Source organism: Ambystoma mexicanum, chromosome 5p (assembly GCF_040938575.1).
Source record: "Ambystoma mexicanum isolate Mex_15411 chromosome 5p, UKY_AmexF1_1, whole genome shotgun sequence".
Classification (NCBI taxonomy): domain Eukaryota; kingdom Metazoa; phylum Chordata; class Amphibia; order Caudata; family Ambystomatidae; genus Ambystoma; species Ambystoma mexicanum.
In genome coordinates, this window is record NC_090930.1 from 1,210,464,334 (window position 1) to 1,210,480,754 (window position 16,421).

General features: G+C 49.5%; 1 protein-coding gene across 1 annotated transcript in view; it reads right to left on the reverse strand.

Annotated features, from left to right (window-relative positions):
* The window catches only part of VPS4B (vacuolar protein sorting 4 homolog B), a 582,532-nt gene that overhangs the window by 399,775 nt on the left and 166,336 nt on the right, over positions 1–16,421 (reverse strand). The window contains exon 6 of the mRNA XM_069613692.1: positions 4,605–4,761. Within this exon, the coding sequence (XP_069469793.1) occupies positions 4,605–4,761 (157 nt within the window). The remainder of the gene's footprint in view (positions 1–4,604; positions 4,762–16,421) is intronic.

Genomic DNA, 16,421 nt, shown 5'->3' on the forward strand with positions numbered 1-16,421 from the left:
TAAGGTGAAGTGTGTGAATCTCTCATAAGATGAAGTTTTAGGAAGGATACAAAGTATCACTCTTTCCTTAAGAACAGTAGTTCTTAGAAGAAACAAAAGAATATTAAAGGAGAGCAAAACTGCATATAGGCTACTATGTGTTGAAAACGTGTAACACAGATGCCTTTTAGAGAAATGGAGGAAAGCAAGACTCCATAAAATAAGGTAAAACATAGTTCCCATGGTTAGAGTAAGAATGAATAAGGGGGGAAAAAGGCTCCCCTCATTATGGAGAACAAGAAAAAGGTCCAGAAGTCCAGCAAAAAGTTCTGGGTGTCTCAGCATAAAACTGATACATTTCCTTAACGGTCTGCAGGAATATCTTGGTTAGATTCTTTTCTTCATGGAGCCACTTGTTAATATTAGGTTTGAACCTTTTGTGAATGTATTCTGTTGGGGATAGTAGAGTAAAGCAAACGAGCAAGACCAGAATATCAAGATTAGTTTGTTATTTTAAGAGAAAGCAAATGTCAGGTAATTGCTGTGACTTGTGCCTTATTAAATCTTTTTGAATATGTGAGAATGGTCTGTGTGCACAGCTAAAAAAAACTTCTGAGCGGCACCCAGAAGGAAGCTGGGCAAGTGCACATGCGCACAGCTTAGAGGGAACACTGGACTCTGGACAATATCATTTGGGGCTTACCTCTTACATGCACAAATTCAGTGCAAAAATAGCGTAATCCATGGCTAGCAATACCCTACTACTCCTAAAAACGATCTTAATTCAGTTTTTGTATTTGGTGGAGGCATGGTCTTTATTAGATTTATTTACTCTGGACAGATCTAAGCCCCGATGAACAGGCATTAAGATGTGTCCCAAGTATTGCACTTCAGGCGAAATTAGGAGCCCCCCGCCACCATGTATTGGGCACATCTAGCGAATGTATGGGTGAAAAAGGCTGGCGTGTCAGTTGTGGGTGCCTATATATTAAGGAGGGTAATACTTTGCTGGGCAATCCTGCCCTGTAACAAAACATATCTGCCCCTGTGTCTACCACCACTTGATCCACCTGAAATTGGATCCATCAGTGTATTAAAATAGACACCCCTCTCTTGCACTGATAGGTGGAGTGTACTGCAGCGCCCCAACCTATCCGACTCTAGTGTGTTTAGGTGGGTCTCCTGTAAGAAGATATCGCCTTTAATATCATCACGCATAAGAATAAGCATCTGCTTTCTTTTTATCAGGTGCCCCAGCCCCTGTATATTGCGAGATATCGGTGTGAGGGGAAGTGTTTTCACCTCAGGGATGGAGACCGTGTGCTGCAGTCTTGTATAGTGCCCCTGCAATTCGGTCCCACCTCATAAGCCAGTTAAAAGATAAGGTGAGGACTTTTCCCCCAACAGCGACATTCTCTCCCCTTCCTCCACCTCCCCCCCACCCCCCAAGCCACCCCAACATGTATAACCAGAATAACACTGGGACCCCCAAACTAGGGCCCAGTCCTGCGCAATCTAAGCCCATGCTTGAGGGAAGCCGGGACAGGGCCCGTGTCCTGCCCCATCCCTCTCGCATGCCACCGATCCCATGGCCAGGACCGTGGCTCGGGTTGTCAACCATGCCCCCAGCAACCTAGCTATTGAAGTCACCTCAGGGTGTAGGTTGTGTCTGTAGGCCATCCCAAAAGGGTCTTTACTGATTGAGAAACTAAGAGTGTACAGTATTGAAGTGAATTTGTGTGTTACTTTTTATATTGCTCCCTTCTGAAGGCTTATTTTAACTGACTGATAAATTAATGATTTATTCAAGAAACCTTGTGTGTAAGAGTTTATTTGAATACTTGTCACTGTGAATCTCTGTGCTACTCCCCTATAGCTCACATTGACCCTTCTTGAGATAAGCCTGGATGCTCAACATGCTACCAAAACTGTGTAGTACAAGCTTATACCTACGATGGTTCCTGAACTAATCCGAGTATAGGGACTGAGTAAACCTACTCATTTATGTGCCCAGCCTGTCCCCCATAGTGTGGCATGGGCATAAAGTCCTAGCCCCTTCTCCTGACTAGCCTTGAGCCATGTTGCTCTGGCCTGGTACCCTCCCCGGTGTTTTCCCTAAGGTGGTTGGATCACGGGAGGGTATATTAAAGATGTTCCTCTTGTTTTCACTAAACTTTGGAACACTTACAAACTTTGTTGGCTCAAGCTAACACTTGTTCAACTAATTAAAGAGACTCCTAGCCTCCTGGAAATTCTTGTTGAGAACTGTGACTCTAAGGACTCTAATCCACTGCTTTTCTAGCTATGGAAGGACTGTTTAAGGTTTGTACCTTATTTATATGCTTTTGTATGGTTATTGAATATCCCGTTATCCACAGCCTATTAGTTCTTAAATAATTGATTACTTAAATGGTTCTTTTTCTTTACTCGCTTGCTTTGCTACACTCACAGTATTTAGAAAACCATCTCTATTTGAAAATTAAGTGTTCATGCTCTTAGCTGAGTACACAAAGGTGAAATGTGTATATAACAGTAGTGAATGTTTTAAATGTACTTACCCGTGATTTTTCATTTATTAGAATTTGTTCTAAGGCCTAAATTATTGTTGTACATTTTGTCTAACTTGTACTATAAAGAGTGCTTAACTGAACCCTCCACCACTCTCACGCCCTCCCAAGTCTAAGCCTTGATGTTTATCCACATTACCCAGTTAAGAGTTTGCCTAGACATTAGTGTTTTTTCTGTTCATCAGAATCTGTCTTCAGGACTAATTGGGACATTTTCAGGATCATTTGATCAAGGGAACACTGTTTGCTACTAAATCAAACCTCACTCCTGGTACTGCCACTTATGTAATGATAAGTGGTCACATATACAACACAGTTTGCCTCTTGGCAACTTCCTTTCATGTAACTTCCCATGATCCCTGCGATTATTAAGGCTCGTACGATGACATCACTGCATATGCAAATCAGGGGCACCCCTCCGTTTTGCCAGTGGGGCCGGCCTTGCCTGGAACTGCTCTATGCTTATGGGGGTGTGCTGAAGAGGGGATGGGAGCTGCAGCAAATAAACATAGGAAACGGGGGTAAATGGATGAATGGAAACCGCACAAAAACAAGAGAGAAGCACACTGGCAGCAGGTAGAGGGGGTAGGACAGAGCCTGAAAGGCATGGCCAAAGGAACTGGAGCAAGGCAGCATTGGTGCAGGGAAGAGTCACAGGCAAAGCATAAGGCAGACTAATCAGCAAGGCAGAGAGATTCCAAATGGTTGGCAGCTGTATGAGGTTCAGGATTTAATGCACGAACAAGCAGCTTGCGGAAGTGGCAGCTTGTAAGCATTGCTAACTGGCAGGAAAACCACAGTAGAGCTGCATGATTGGGCAGCACACAAGCCAGTCAAAGTGTGGTGAATGGAAATCTCTGGTATGAAATTTGGGAGAAGATCTGGCGCTGAAAAACCTCTGGTGTTTTTTGTATACAAACCAATGCAAAATAACTGCCATGGCGTTTTGTGTCTTGCGGTCCATTGAAACAAGTGTCTCCTTCCAGTTATAATGAAACCAGTGTGCATGCAACTGAGTCCACAAGGATTTCTGTAGTTAACTGCTGGATTTCCAGATGTCTTGCAAGTGCATTATGTGAAAAGAAGTCTATGTTTCTGGGAGTAAAGATGTTTGCAAGGAAAGCTTGAGAAATAATTTGGGGCCCATTTCTGGTGGTGGCAGACAATGTCACACACAGGTAGATATGTCACACCTGTGTAATGTGCATTGAAAAAATAGTGTTGGCTGTACCTTTTCAAACGAAATCCATAATTCGAACTAGCCATGGGTCAAAGGTGTATTTGAATAACATGGTTTCAAAGGGGGAAGTTTAAGATGTTCACTCCATATGGAGAAAACAAGACTTGTGGCCTGTTGTCTTGAAAAGCCCATTAAATCCACGGGACAAAAGGCCTTGTGAAAAAGCCTTTGGAGGTAATAAGCAGCCCCTACGTTTGCAAGTACATTTAAGGACAATATCGGCTTTGAAATGCACACTGAAATACCAACAGAAATGAAATTAATGGTGTTCACACAGAGATTGAGATCTGAAGTGACCAGAGAGTCAGGGCCCTAGTCATAATTCAAAGAATGCATTATTGCGCTTAGTGTGTTCACCTTTCAGCACTGCCTCCATAAAGCCAGCCAGATGGTTGGCCTAATGCAATAAGGACCAAGGAGTCATCTCATTGAAAATCAATCTTTGACTGAAGGCATTAAAAGAGCGGTTTACATAATGCATGTGATGAGCACGAGGCCTTAGCCTACAATTAAAATGTAGGGCATGATTCAAATATTACAGTATACATGTTTGCTCATACCTTTGAAACCATAACAGCTACACACATGGGACAGTTTGTGTTTCAAAGCGAAGAGTCTTTAATCAGATGAACACATTTGCCTTCCAGAGTAAAACATTTACATGTATACAATTATGAATGAATATGCCATACTTTCATGTCACATACTGAGACGTGTGTAAGCCGACAGAGTACATCAATCCATCCCAAAACATAATCTCATTAAATTGAACCCAAGGTGTTTACAGAGAAAGATTAGAGAAAAGCCAAACTCCTTACTTTTCACTTTCACCTAGCCACTTTGACACAAGGTCTGAAGAGGATATTGAGAAAAAAGTAGAGTTGTTGGCTTCAGTGGCTACAGCCTTGGCCAAGTACGATTTTCCAGTTCCTGGTGGACCAAATAGAAGAATTCCTCTCCAAGGTGTTCTTTTCCCTAAAAGCATATAGAAATGACAAAGTAAAGCTGGATTACTAAAAATAAATCAAACTTTACAATTACTCATTCCACCACATATGGTAGTACTACTGACATTTTTCATAATTCTTTTGATTAAAAAAAAAAAACAAAAAGAAAAAACACACAAGTTGAACCACCTGCCGTGGAATCGTCACAAGAAATGCCTGTTTTGAAAAGCACACAGTTGGCAAAAGGAACAAGTTACTTACCTGTAACTGTTGTTCTCCAGCATGGCTCTGGCATGGATTCACATGCTCATGAATATTCCCCGTCGTCAGGCTGGGAATCCTCGGTAAAGAAAAAACCAGTATCAGTTTCGTTTCTGATCTGTCTTTCGTAGTAGTAACCAATCACTGGTCTCTGCGTCATACTGACCACAGCCAATGACTGCCCTCTACCTAAGCCCCGCCTCTGGCAGCCATCTTCAGATTTGGAAGCACGTGAAGTGGCAGTATGACCAAGTGAAGAGCCGCAGAGGGGTAGGCGGGAGGGTTCGCATGTGAATCCATGCCAGACCCATGCTGGAGAACAACAGTTACAGGTAAGTAACTTGTTCCTTCTCCAGCATGGGGTCTGGCATGGATTCACATGCTCATGAATAAAGAATACATAGCAGTACACACATGCACAACCACGGGAGGTGGCAAAGGCTCAACGTTAAGCATTACATCAAACTCAACATCAAGCAATCTTACCTCCTCACCAGGCTCACCTCAGGCGAACAGGTTGCGCAGCACTGCTTGGCCGACCCTGGACTCCTCCCTGGAATCCCGATCGACGCAGTAGAATTTCGTGAAGGTGTGCGTCGACCTCCACGTAGCAGCCCTGCATATGTCCAGCAGGGGCACACCAGAAAGGAACGCCGTGGTAGCTGCGATCGCTCTGGTAGAATGGGCTCTCGGACGGCCAGGCAGCGGTCGGTTTGCCAACAGATGACAGTACATGATACAGCCGGAGAGCCATCTGGAAATGGAAGCCTTCGAGAGAGCCTTCCCCTGATTGACAGGTCCAAAGTTCACAAAGAGTTGTGACGTCTTCCGAAAACACTTTGTGCGGTCAACATAGAACTTCAGCGCTCTAGCCACATCAAGCGAGTGCAAAGTCCTCTCAGCCAGCGACGAAGGCGACGGGAAAAACACAGGCAACACCAAGGGTTCGTTGAGGTGGAAGTCCGATGGCACCTTGGGCATGAAGGAGGGGTGCGTCCTGAGCACCACCCTCGTGTCGTGAAAAGTCAAGTATGGTGGCTTGCAAGATAGGGCCTGGATCTCTCCCACTCGTCGTGCGGAGGTGATGGCCACAAGAAACGCTGTTTTCCACGACAGGAACTTCAACGGGGCCGAGTGCAGAGGCTCGAACGGAGGTCCCATGAGCTTGGTCAGCACCACGTTGAGCTCCCTCGCCGGGGCTGGAGCCTTCACCGGCGGGAACGTTCTGAACAGTCCCTTCATGAACTCTTTCACCAGACGATGAGACCACAATGACGTCCGCCCCGTGGTTCTGGTGTATCGGGAGATCGCAGCAAGATGAATCTTGATGGACGCGTGTGCCAGTCCAGCCTTGGCCAGCGTCAACAGGTACGGCAGCACTTGGGGAGGCGTAATCCTTAGAAGGTTAATCTTCTGTGCGTGGCACCAGACAGAGAACCTCTTCCATTTGTGTCTGTAGCATTTAAGAGTCGAGGACGCCCTGGCCTTTGCAAGAAGCTCTCTGCAGTCGGCCGGTATGTCGTATCCTCCAAACTCTAGCGCTGCAGGAGCCAGGCCTGCAAGTTCAGCGACTTCAGGTCGTGGTGGAGGATGGCGCCTCCTTCCCTGGAGAGCAGATCCGCGTCCACTGGCAGCTTGATTGACGGGGACGCTGACAAGTCCAGAAGGTCCGGGAACCATATCTGCCTCGGCCATGCAGGTGCGACGAGGATCATCCTGCACCGGGACCTCTTGAGCTGGTTGATGAGCCGGATCAGCAGTGGCAGAGGAGGGAACGCGTACAGGAACAGGCCTTCCCAGGGGAACGAGAAAGCATCGCCCATGCTCCTCGGCTGGGGAAACCTGCTGGCGAACCTCCGGCACTTGGAGTTCGTCGCCGTCGCGAACAGGTCGATCTGGGGTGTGTCCCACCGTCGGAAGAGGCGATCCACTAGATCCTGCCGTAGTTCCCACTCGTGGCACGAGCGCAGCTCCCTGCTGAGTGAGTCGGCGATGGTGTTTTTTATCCCTGCCAGATGAAACGGCACCAGAAACATCCTTTGGGCGACGGCCCAATGCCACAGGTCCTGCGCCTCCTTGGACAGTGCTGGGGACCTGGTTCCGCCCTGTTTCCGGATGTAAAACATGGTGGTGGTGTTGTCGGTGAAGATCCTCACCACCTTGCCCTTGAGGGACGGAAGGAAGGACCTGAGGGCCCAAAACACTGCACGGAGCTCCAGGACGTTGATATGGAGGGACTTCTCCGTCGGGAGCCAAAGGCCTCTCGCGTGCAGATTTCCGGTGTGCGCTCCCCACCCTTCCAGGGAGGCATCCGTGGTCACTGTCTCCTGGTGGCCTGGGGTCTGGAAGTCCATGCCCGCCGTCAGATGCGCGCGGGTGCCCCACCACCGGATCGCTCGTCGTAAACTCTCGTCGAGTGTGATCCTCTCCTCGAAGTTGCCCGTCGTTTGGATCCAGCGCGCGTCCAGGAACTCCTGCAATGGGCGCATCCGGAGCCTGCACATGGGAATGAGGTAGATGCAAGAAGACATCATTCCGAGGAGGGACTTGATGGACCTCACCTTGGCCGCGTCAGCAACCAACATCCGCTGTACCTTGCCCAGGATGGCCCTGGTCCTTTCCTCCGACAGGGAGGCCAGAAGGGACACTGTGTCTAGCTTTGCTCCCAGAAACAGTGCGACTTGCGCGGGTACCAGGTGGGACTTGGCGTAGTTCACGGAGAATCCCAGGTCCGTGAGAAGTTGGACGGTCCTTGCCATGTGCTCCACGGCGAGCTCCCTCGTCTTGGCTCGGATGAGCCAGTCGTCCAGGTAGGGGTAGACGTGGATCCCCTCTCGGCCCAGCTGCGCCGCCACTGGTGCAAGGCACTTGGTGAATACCCTGGGTGCCGACCGTAGACCGAAGGGAAGGGCTCTGAACTGATAGTGACGCCCTTGGACCACGAACCTGAGAAATTTTCGGTGCCCCTTTAGGATGGGAATATGGAAGTAGGCATCCTCCAAATCCAACGACGACAGGAAGTCGCCCTCCTCCAGCTGACCCAGGACGTGCAGGAGGGTGACCATCAGGAACTTCTGCGCCTTGATGAACTTGTTCAGCCGTCGTAGGTCTAGGATGGGGCGCCATCCTCCCGTCTTCTTCTTCACGAGGAAGTATCTTGAGTAAACTCCGGAACCCCGAAGCCTCTTTGGGACGAGTTTGATGGCGCCCTTCCTGAGCATCGCCCTTACCTCCAGGAGAAGCTGAGGGATGTGAAGCTCTTTCCTGGCCACAGGGGGGACGCGCGGGCACCTTCTTTGAAACTCGAGCGCGTGACCCTGGGCTAGGGCGTCCAGCACCCAACGGTCGGTGGAGATGGACTCCCACACGCTGACTAAGCTCGCCAGCCGGCCTCCCACCGGGGTGCTTTGGTGGGGGCCCGACCCCACTGCCGGTTCAATCCTGCTTAGACGAGGCTTTGCCGCCTTGACCTCCTTGGCGACGACGGCAGGGTCCGCCTGACTTGCCTCGTCCCCTGTAAGCTTCCTGACACGACGAACGGGCCGCTTGACGGTAGGTGGAAAATCCGCCGCCGGAACCTTTGGAGGCGCCCTTGCCTCCGCTGCTCCGAAAGGGCGGCCGCCGTTGCTGGAGAACCCCGAGAGCCCGGGCCGTCTCCGTGTCCGCTTTAATGGCTTGAAGGGAATCGTCCACTGTTTTCCCAAACAGGTTGTTCCCATCGAACGGCATGTCCAGGACACTGGTCTGTACGTCTTGACGGAAGTCAGTAGCCTTGAGCCATCCACGCCGCCTAAGGCACACGCCGTTGCCCAACTGGCGAAATCCAGTGTGGGCGATGTCCGTCGCAATCGTGATGGCGTGGTCCGACGCCACCTCACCTTCCTGCAAGATCTCCAGGGCATCCGCCCTCTTGTCGTCCGGTAGGAAGTCCGGCAGGGGAGTCAGTTTGTACCGCAGCTCCCTGTCGTAGCGGGCTACGATAGCTAAGGCGTTGGCCGCCTTAATCGTCGTCGCTGCAGACGAGATGACCCTGCGCCCCATCGTGTCCAATTTCTTTCCCTCGCCGTCCGGCGGGGAAGTCGACGTGGAGGCCGCACCCCCCCCGCTTTCTTCCTGGCCGCCGCGGAGACGACGGAGTCCGGGGTAGGCTGTGCCCGGAGGCACAAGGGGGCCGCGTCCGGGACCCGGTACTTCTTCTCGTACCGGTCTCTTCTAGCCGGCGTCGTGGATGGGTTCTTGAGGAGGGCAAGGCCCTCATCCCAAATATCGTCCAGCAGAGGTACCGCAAGGACCGTCTTCCTCTTGGCCTCGCGCCGCTGATAAAGGAAACCTTCCTTCTTCTTCTCCTCAGGGCAGAGCTGGAAGAGCTCGGATGCCCTGGCGATCATGGAGTGAAAAGATCCAATCTCGTCGGGCGGGGAAGCCCGGGTGGGAGGTGACGACGGCAGATCCTCGTCCTACACCTCATCGTCCGTACCCGTCGCGGCCGTGTCAGTCCCTGTGTCATCCCCTCGAGTCGTGGACGGGGAGGAGGGCTGAACGGGGCGCGACGGCTGAAAAGGAGGTGGAGGGCGAATCCTTCTCTTCTTAGGAGGGAGGCTGCCCGAAGGGCCTGGTTCCGGGTCCCCCGACGGGAGTGGCTCCTCCACTGGTAACGGCAGTCTCGTCCTTATCTCTGAGCATAAGGACTGTATAGCCAACAAAATGGCCGCCGAGTTGTCTTGCGGCGCTGGTAGAGGGGAGTCTGACGGGCGGTCAGGGGCCCCCTCGGTACCCTTGACGATGTCGTCGTCTCCTGCGTCGGGATCCCTCCCGACAGGCTGGTCGTCTTCCACGCCAACGCCGTGGCTTAAGACCTCGATCAGTTCTTCCTCAGAGGTTGAGGCCAAATCCACGACGACCTCCTGCCCCCCCTTTTTCTTCTCCGTCGGAGGTTTCACGGGGGTTCTGTCGATGGGCATAAAAGAGGACTCCCCCCGCGGTGGCAGGGAGACTCTGAGCCCCGAGGTCGCCACCACTGGTGTAGCCTCCACAGGCTGAGCCAGGGCCGCCGCGACTGTCTCGATAGAGGCCTTGGCCGGATGTATTAAGGCTTTCACCACCTTAGGTGCGCTCACCGCCTTCTCCTTGAGGGGGGGGGGACACTGCCTCGCTCCCCCTCCGCCTTCGAGCTCGACCGGGGCCTCTCCAGGAGCTTCGCCGGGTGCTCGGCCTTCCTCTTACCCGACCCAGAGCGTTGGCTCGTGGTTGATGGTGCCGGGGAGGGTGCGCCCTGCCTGGCGCCCGTAGAGCACGACCGTTCGGCGCTCCCGGTGCCAGCAGACTCGCGGTGCTTGGCCTTGTGTTGGACCCCCGTCGCTGGGGCGTCCTCAAAGGTCTTAGAAGACCGCTCGGATTTCTTCCTCTTCTTCTCGCCGGACGGGATCTTCCCTTCCAGCCAGTTGGCGAGACGTTGATGGCGGTCCTTCATGGTCCGCTCCGACATGTTGCCGCAAAACGCACAGTCCTTCTCCACGTGCGTCTTGTCCTCATGTAGGCAGTAAAGACAAAAGGAGTGTTCGTCTTCCTTAAAGACATTCTGCAGCTGGCATCCAGGGCAGACCCTGAACAGCTTTCCGGGCGTCGAGCTTCCCTTCTCCTGGGCCATGACCGAGATGGGCCTGAGAAACTTCTGGAATCCTCCAAAAGCATAGCTCGACGAAATCTTCACCCTTGAGGGGCGTAGACGAATCCGACACGGGTCCCCGTTGATCGGATGGAAAGTCGGTGGAGCTTGAGGCTCTTTTGACCGAAAAAAATCGAAGTTTTTGAGAAAAAACGTGAAAAAATAGCACTAACGCTCGAGAGCAATAGCACGAGGATCCCAACACATGAACGTGCGGTAAAAATCTGAAGATGGCTGCCAGAGGCGGGGCTTAGGTAGAGGGAAGTCATTGGCTGTGGTCAGTATGACGCAGAGACCAGTGATTGGTTACTACTACGAAAGACAGATCAGAAACAAAACTGATACTGGTTTTTTCTTTACCAAGGATTCCCAGCCTGACGACGGGGAATATTCATGAGCATGTGAATCCATGCCAGACCCCATGCTGGAGAATTGTGAACTTACTAGGCTCAGATGGGCAATTGAACACCTGGGATAATTGATTGAATGGTATCAAGCAGCTATTGTATTTTGTAGAGAAGTGAAGCTAAAGGTCTGTGCCCATTGCAGCCGCCGACCTTCAAACCGTAACGCAGGGGTCCCCAGACATCCTCCATCCTGTCCCCACGACTGAAGCCCAGAAACAACAGGACTACAGAAGCCAGCTGCAACCAGTTCTTCAGACTCAAGGTACTGTGTAACTAGGGGTACTTGCCTCTTGTTGTGTGCAGCTTGCTTGCTTGCTCTCACTGAAGACTTGCTTTTGCTGCCCTTTGCAGAGTTGCTTGCAGCTTTGCCCTGTACACGCCTCCCAGCTTGTGACCCAACAGTGATTCTTTTTACAACAGAACTCTAACACTGTGCAAGACTTTTGTGCTATCTTCAAGAAGTGCCTCGGCTCCCCTAGACTTTGCTCAATTGACTTTGGCTGTCCTGGCTCCTTGCAGACTCTTCTTACCCTCTGACCTTGTCTTCAACTGTCCCTTCAAAAAGTCATACATACCTTAATTGAATAGCTAGGAAAGGGTTAACCAATATTTCATTGGGGGATTCTAAAGGGCTTACCTGTTTGAGCAACTTGTTAATCATGGTTTCCTTCCCCAACCGTTTCCTTTTTACCATAACTTCAGTATTATCATTTAAGCGTGACAAGTGATATATTAATGTCCACAGTGCCCCAACTATTGAAGTCACCCGAGCGTGTAGGAAGTATCTGTGTGTCATCCCAAAAGGGTATCTACTTAACTGAAGGAGTGTATTTATTAAGTGTATTTAACTGCTGCAAATTGCTCCCTTCAAAAGAAGGCTTATTTTAAAACTGACTGTTAAAATAATAAATCATTATTTTAATTAAGAAACCTTGAGCATAAATGTTACTTGAATACATGTCACTGTGAATCTCTATGTTACAACTCTACAGCTCACATTGACCCCTCTTGAGATAGGCCTGGCTGCTCAGTCACTCTACCACCTTGTGTAGTACAGACCTATACCAAAGGTTGGGTTACCTATTGCCAAGAGGACAAGGCTGATGTAGTCTCCCGCAGGGTTACTACACACAATCGTGCCTGACAGACATTTTTCTCACTCTCTCATGCGTTTTGACCTTATTTGGATTGTGTTTTCTCTGTTTTTGGAGTCTGAAAAACTACATAGGCATCTACTTTTTGTATGGTGACCCACAGCACATTCAGTGCAGCGTCACAGAGAAATCCTTTTAGATTTCTCACAAGGTTTAAATACCTTTTCTTGTGTAAACTATAGTTCCCAAGAATAGTAGAGTGAAATTGACTTGACTTACCTTTTCCCTTTGTAGGTCCAGCACACCCCATCTTATGGGGAGTGCTTGGGGGTTACCTAGTAGCCCCCTGTCTTACATTCTCGTGTAACATTTTGATGTTACCCTCACTACTTCAAATGGCTGGTGGCAGTGGTTTAACTTTTCCTACCATTGTGCTTTTCTACCGCATGCTGAACCCTCAGCTGAAGTACGGCACCCATGGTGACCAATTTGTCAAAATGGCCCCTGTCTTTCTTTGTCATTTTCGATTGGTGAGGTCTTTGTTGGGTTTTAATCTGTGCATTGAGACAGGCTTGAGCCCTTTGTTTGACTTGCCTTTGGCGGGCTTCAGCCCTGAAGCCGCCTCTTGCTCGAGTGTGTCTGGAAGGACAGGAGGTGGGGGAGGGTCCCAAAACTCCCCTGTCCTTTGTCTCTAGGAATGCCTGAATGCAACCAGTCCTGATTGGCTGGCTGGCTGGCTGATCTTTCAGGACGGGCTGGCCTGACAGTAGTACAACTGAATGATGTGTAAAACGAGGTGTGCGACTCTGAAAGGTATAAAATGTGATTTGATTGTTGTTAGTCAAGATTGTGTGCAGTACCCGTTGTGAGACTTCAGCAACCTGGACCTCTTGGCAATAGGAACCCAACCTTTGGTATAAGTCTGTACTACACAGGTTGGTAGGGTGGCTGAGCAGCCAGGCGTATCTCAAGAGGGGTCAATGTGAGCAGTAATGTTAAAAAACAGAGTTTCATAGTGACAGTTATTCAAATAAACACTTATACTTGGTTTCTCAATTAAACATTTTTTAACAGTCATTTCTAATTCCTTCTTCAGAAGGGAGCAAAAACATCTAACAATTATAATACACTTCAAAACACACTGTTTCTCTAAATCAGACGATACCCATTGGGGATGGCACACTGACACTTCCTACTTAAATAGCCAGGACTCTGGACATTGATTTATCACTGGTACATTTAGAGCAATACTGAGTTTGGGGTGCACAAATAATAGAAAAACAAAAGGTTAACAAATAATGAACTAGTAAGTACTTTTTAAAACCTTCCAATGTAAGTAAATTAATCCTTTCCTGGGGGAAAGGCAAAAGCACAACGTCAGAGGCATACAAGTCTCTCAGGGAGCCAGGACAGTCAATGTTAGTTGAACAAAGTCTAGGGGAGCTGAAGATCTTCTCTGGAAGTAAAAGTCTTGCACACTTTTTAGAAAAGGTTGTAGAAATAAGATTCACTTGAAGGGCCACAAGCTGGGAGGCTTGTGAGGGGCAAAGCTGCAAGCAACTCTGCAACGGCAACCAAGACAAGTCTCAACTGAGAACAAGTAAGAGTACACAACAAGGGGTAAGTCCTTTTAGGGTTACAGTACCTGGGATTCGAAGAAATCGTTCCAGCTGGCTTCTGTTCCTGTGTGGCTCTGCAGATCCTGCTGTTCCTGGGACTAAGTCGTGGGGACAAGAGGGAGGACTTCTGGGGACACCTTCAACACAATTGGAAGGGCGGCGGCAGCAAAGGTCAAACTTCAATTCAGCCCCACTTTGCGGTTTCAGCTCCTCCAGTCTACAGCAAATAGTAACACCGCGATTCTCGGATACCACTTCAGACTTTCCTCACATCTGGGGTCCAGCTCTCGTTGAGGTGGCTCAGGCTTGGTCAGTCCTGCTTCAGGGGAGTCCGGAGGATTTTCCTGGGGCTCAGGTCCGATTTAAAAGAGATGGACTTGATATGTTCCTCTCCCTGGCTCTCTGGTTCCAGCAGCAGTGGAAGTACAGCCGGCTTCGAGAGGATGTCCAGACCAGTTCACTTTGGGATTGATTGGTCCCACCAACCTAAGGGGAGAAGTCGTCCTTGCAGGGCTACTCTAGTCAAGGCGAATTCAAAGCTTCAGCACAGCAGCAGGGCTTCACCAAGCAAATCAATGGTGCAGGAGTTGTAGCAGGCGCCTCTTCCAGGTTCTTCAGATTCCTTCTTCCAGTGGTCAACTCTGCCTTCCAAGTCAAAAATCCTTGCCTTTTATTCAGGTTTCTCCCATTCATTCCAGCCTAGCTGTCAATCGCACAGCAGGGTGGCTATCCTAGGTCTATTAGTCTCAGGTCCCCAGAGGCCTCGCCTGCCTAAAGAAGCAGTGAGTATGTATGAACCTAAACTTGATGTGTTGGATTGGCTGAGTATGTTTGAATACACCTAAAGTCTGCAAGGAATAAGTTGGAATGACTTGATTCCATGGCTCATGTCTAGGCTCCCCCTGAATGGCTGTGATGCTGTTATGGAGTTGGGAGTCAGTGATAGAAAGGATTATAAGTCAGTTAAGCTGGCATTAATAGCCAGATTTGGGAAGACTCCTCCCCAGTACCTTAAGAGGTTTAGGACCCTCGAAAAGACTGATGGTACCCCCTTGGGTTACCTGGGTATGTGAATGTTTGAAAAAAAAAAAAAAAGATGGTTGGTTAAGTACAGAGTAACCTCATTTGAAGGAATGAGAAGAACAAGTTACTTACCAACTGGTAACGTTCTTTCGACTGGATGCTCCTCCAACGTACTCCACATCTTTGACATGTAATGTCCACAGCTGTGCACTTCGGAAACATTTTCGGCAGAAGGCGTCCTGCGTCGATGACGTCGGGTCGATGTTGCTCAAAGGCCTCCGTCGAGGGCGACGTCACTGGATGATATAAATAGGACGCACAGCGCCCGTATCCTCAGTTTATGTTTTTTACCCCCAGAATGTGTGGCACCAATCCAATGCCTGCTTGACTGCACATAGCCTTACTGAAATGTAAGCTGCAATCGCATAGGAAATTCTCCAGAGGGGCAGCCTGGGAGGGCAATGTGGAATACGTTGGGAGGAACATCCAGTCGAAAGAACGTTACCAGTTGGTAAGTAACTTGATCTTCAAATGGATTGCGTCCTCGAATCAGATGGCGGAATAAAGAACTGCCTTACCAAAGGCCATATCCTGACCATCAATCGTATCCAAGGAGTAATGTTTAACAAAGGTGTGGATAGAAGCCCATGTGGGTGCATCACAAATATTTCTAATGGGAACTCCCCGTTGGAGGGCTGTGGAAGTAGCCACGCCCCTAGTGGTATGAGCTGTCAACCCTTCAGGAGGGTCCCGCCAATCATTAACACTTGGTAATGGGGAGTATTATCCACCTGGACAGGGTCTGTTTGGTAACAGCCTGGCCCAATCAGTGTCCAGCATATCCCACAAAGAGTTGATCGTCCACTCTGACCCTGGACATCCTAGAAATATAAAAGCTCAGAGCTCTGCTAGGATCCAACCTATGAGTCGCTCCTCTTCCTTACCAGGATGAGGAGGAGGATAGAAAGAAGGAAGAACCACTTTCTGGCTCAAATGAAATTCAGATACTACCTTCGGTAGAAAGGACGGACCCTTAGCACAACCCTGTCCTTGTGGAACAAAGTAAAGGGCGGCTTAGAGGAAAGTGCCTGCAATTCACTCACTCGGCGAGCAAAAGTAACCGCAACCAAGAACACTGTCTTGAAGGACAATAATCGCAAGGGACAAGAGTGAAAGGTTGAAACCGAGCACCCATTAGAAACTTCAAAACCAAATTCAAATCCCAAACCGGCACCTGGAAAGGGGGACGCAGGAACACATTAGTCAGTCCTTTAAGAAATTGAGAAATCCAAGGAATCTTAAAGAGCATTCTTCAGACGAGCGCTTAAATATAGACAGCGCTGCCAGGTAACCTTTAATGGTACCTTCTTGAAAGCCCATGTGGGCCAAAGAAAGCAAAAAGTCAAAACCACAGGAATGGAAAACTGAAAAGGATCAACATTTTGTCCTCTGCACCGGTCGCAAAACTTACGCCAATGGTACAAGGATTTTGTTGCTGGCCTCCTCGCCGAAAGCAACACCTCCATCACATCATCTGGGAGGTCCCAATCCTTATATCTCAACCTTTCAGATACCAAGCGTGTAGGTTGAGAGTTCTGACCCTCTGGATGGAGAACCTG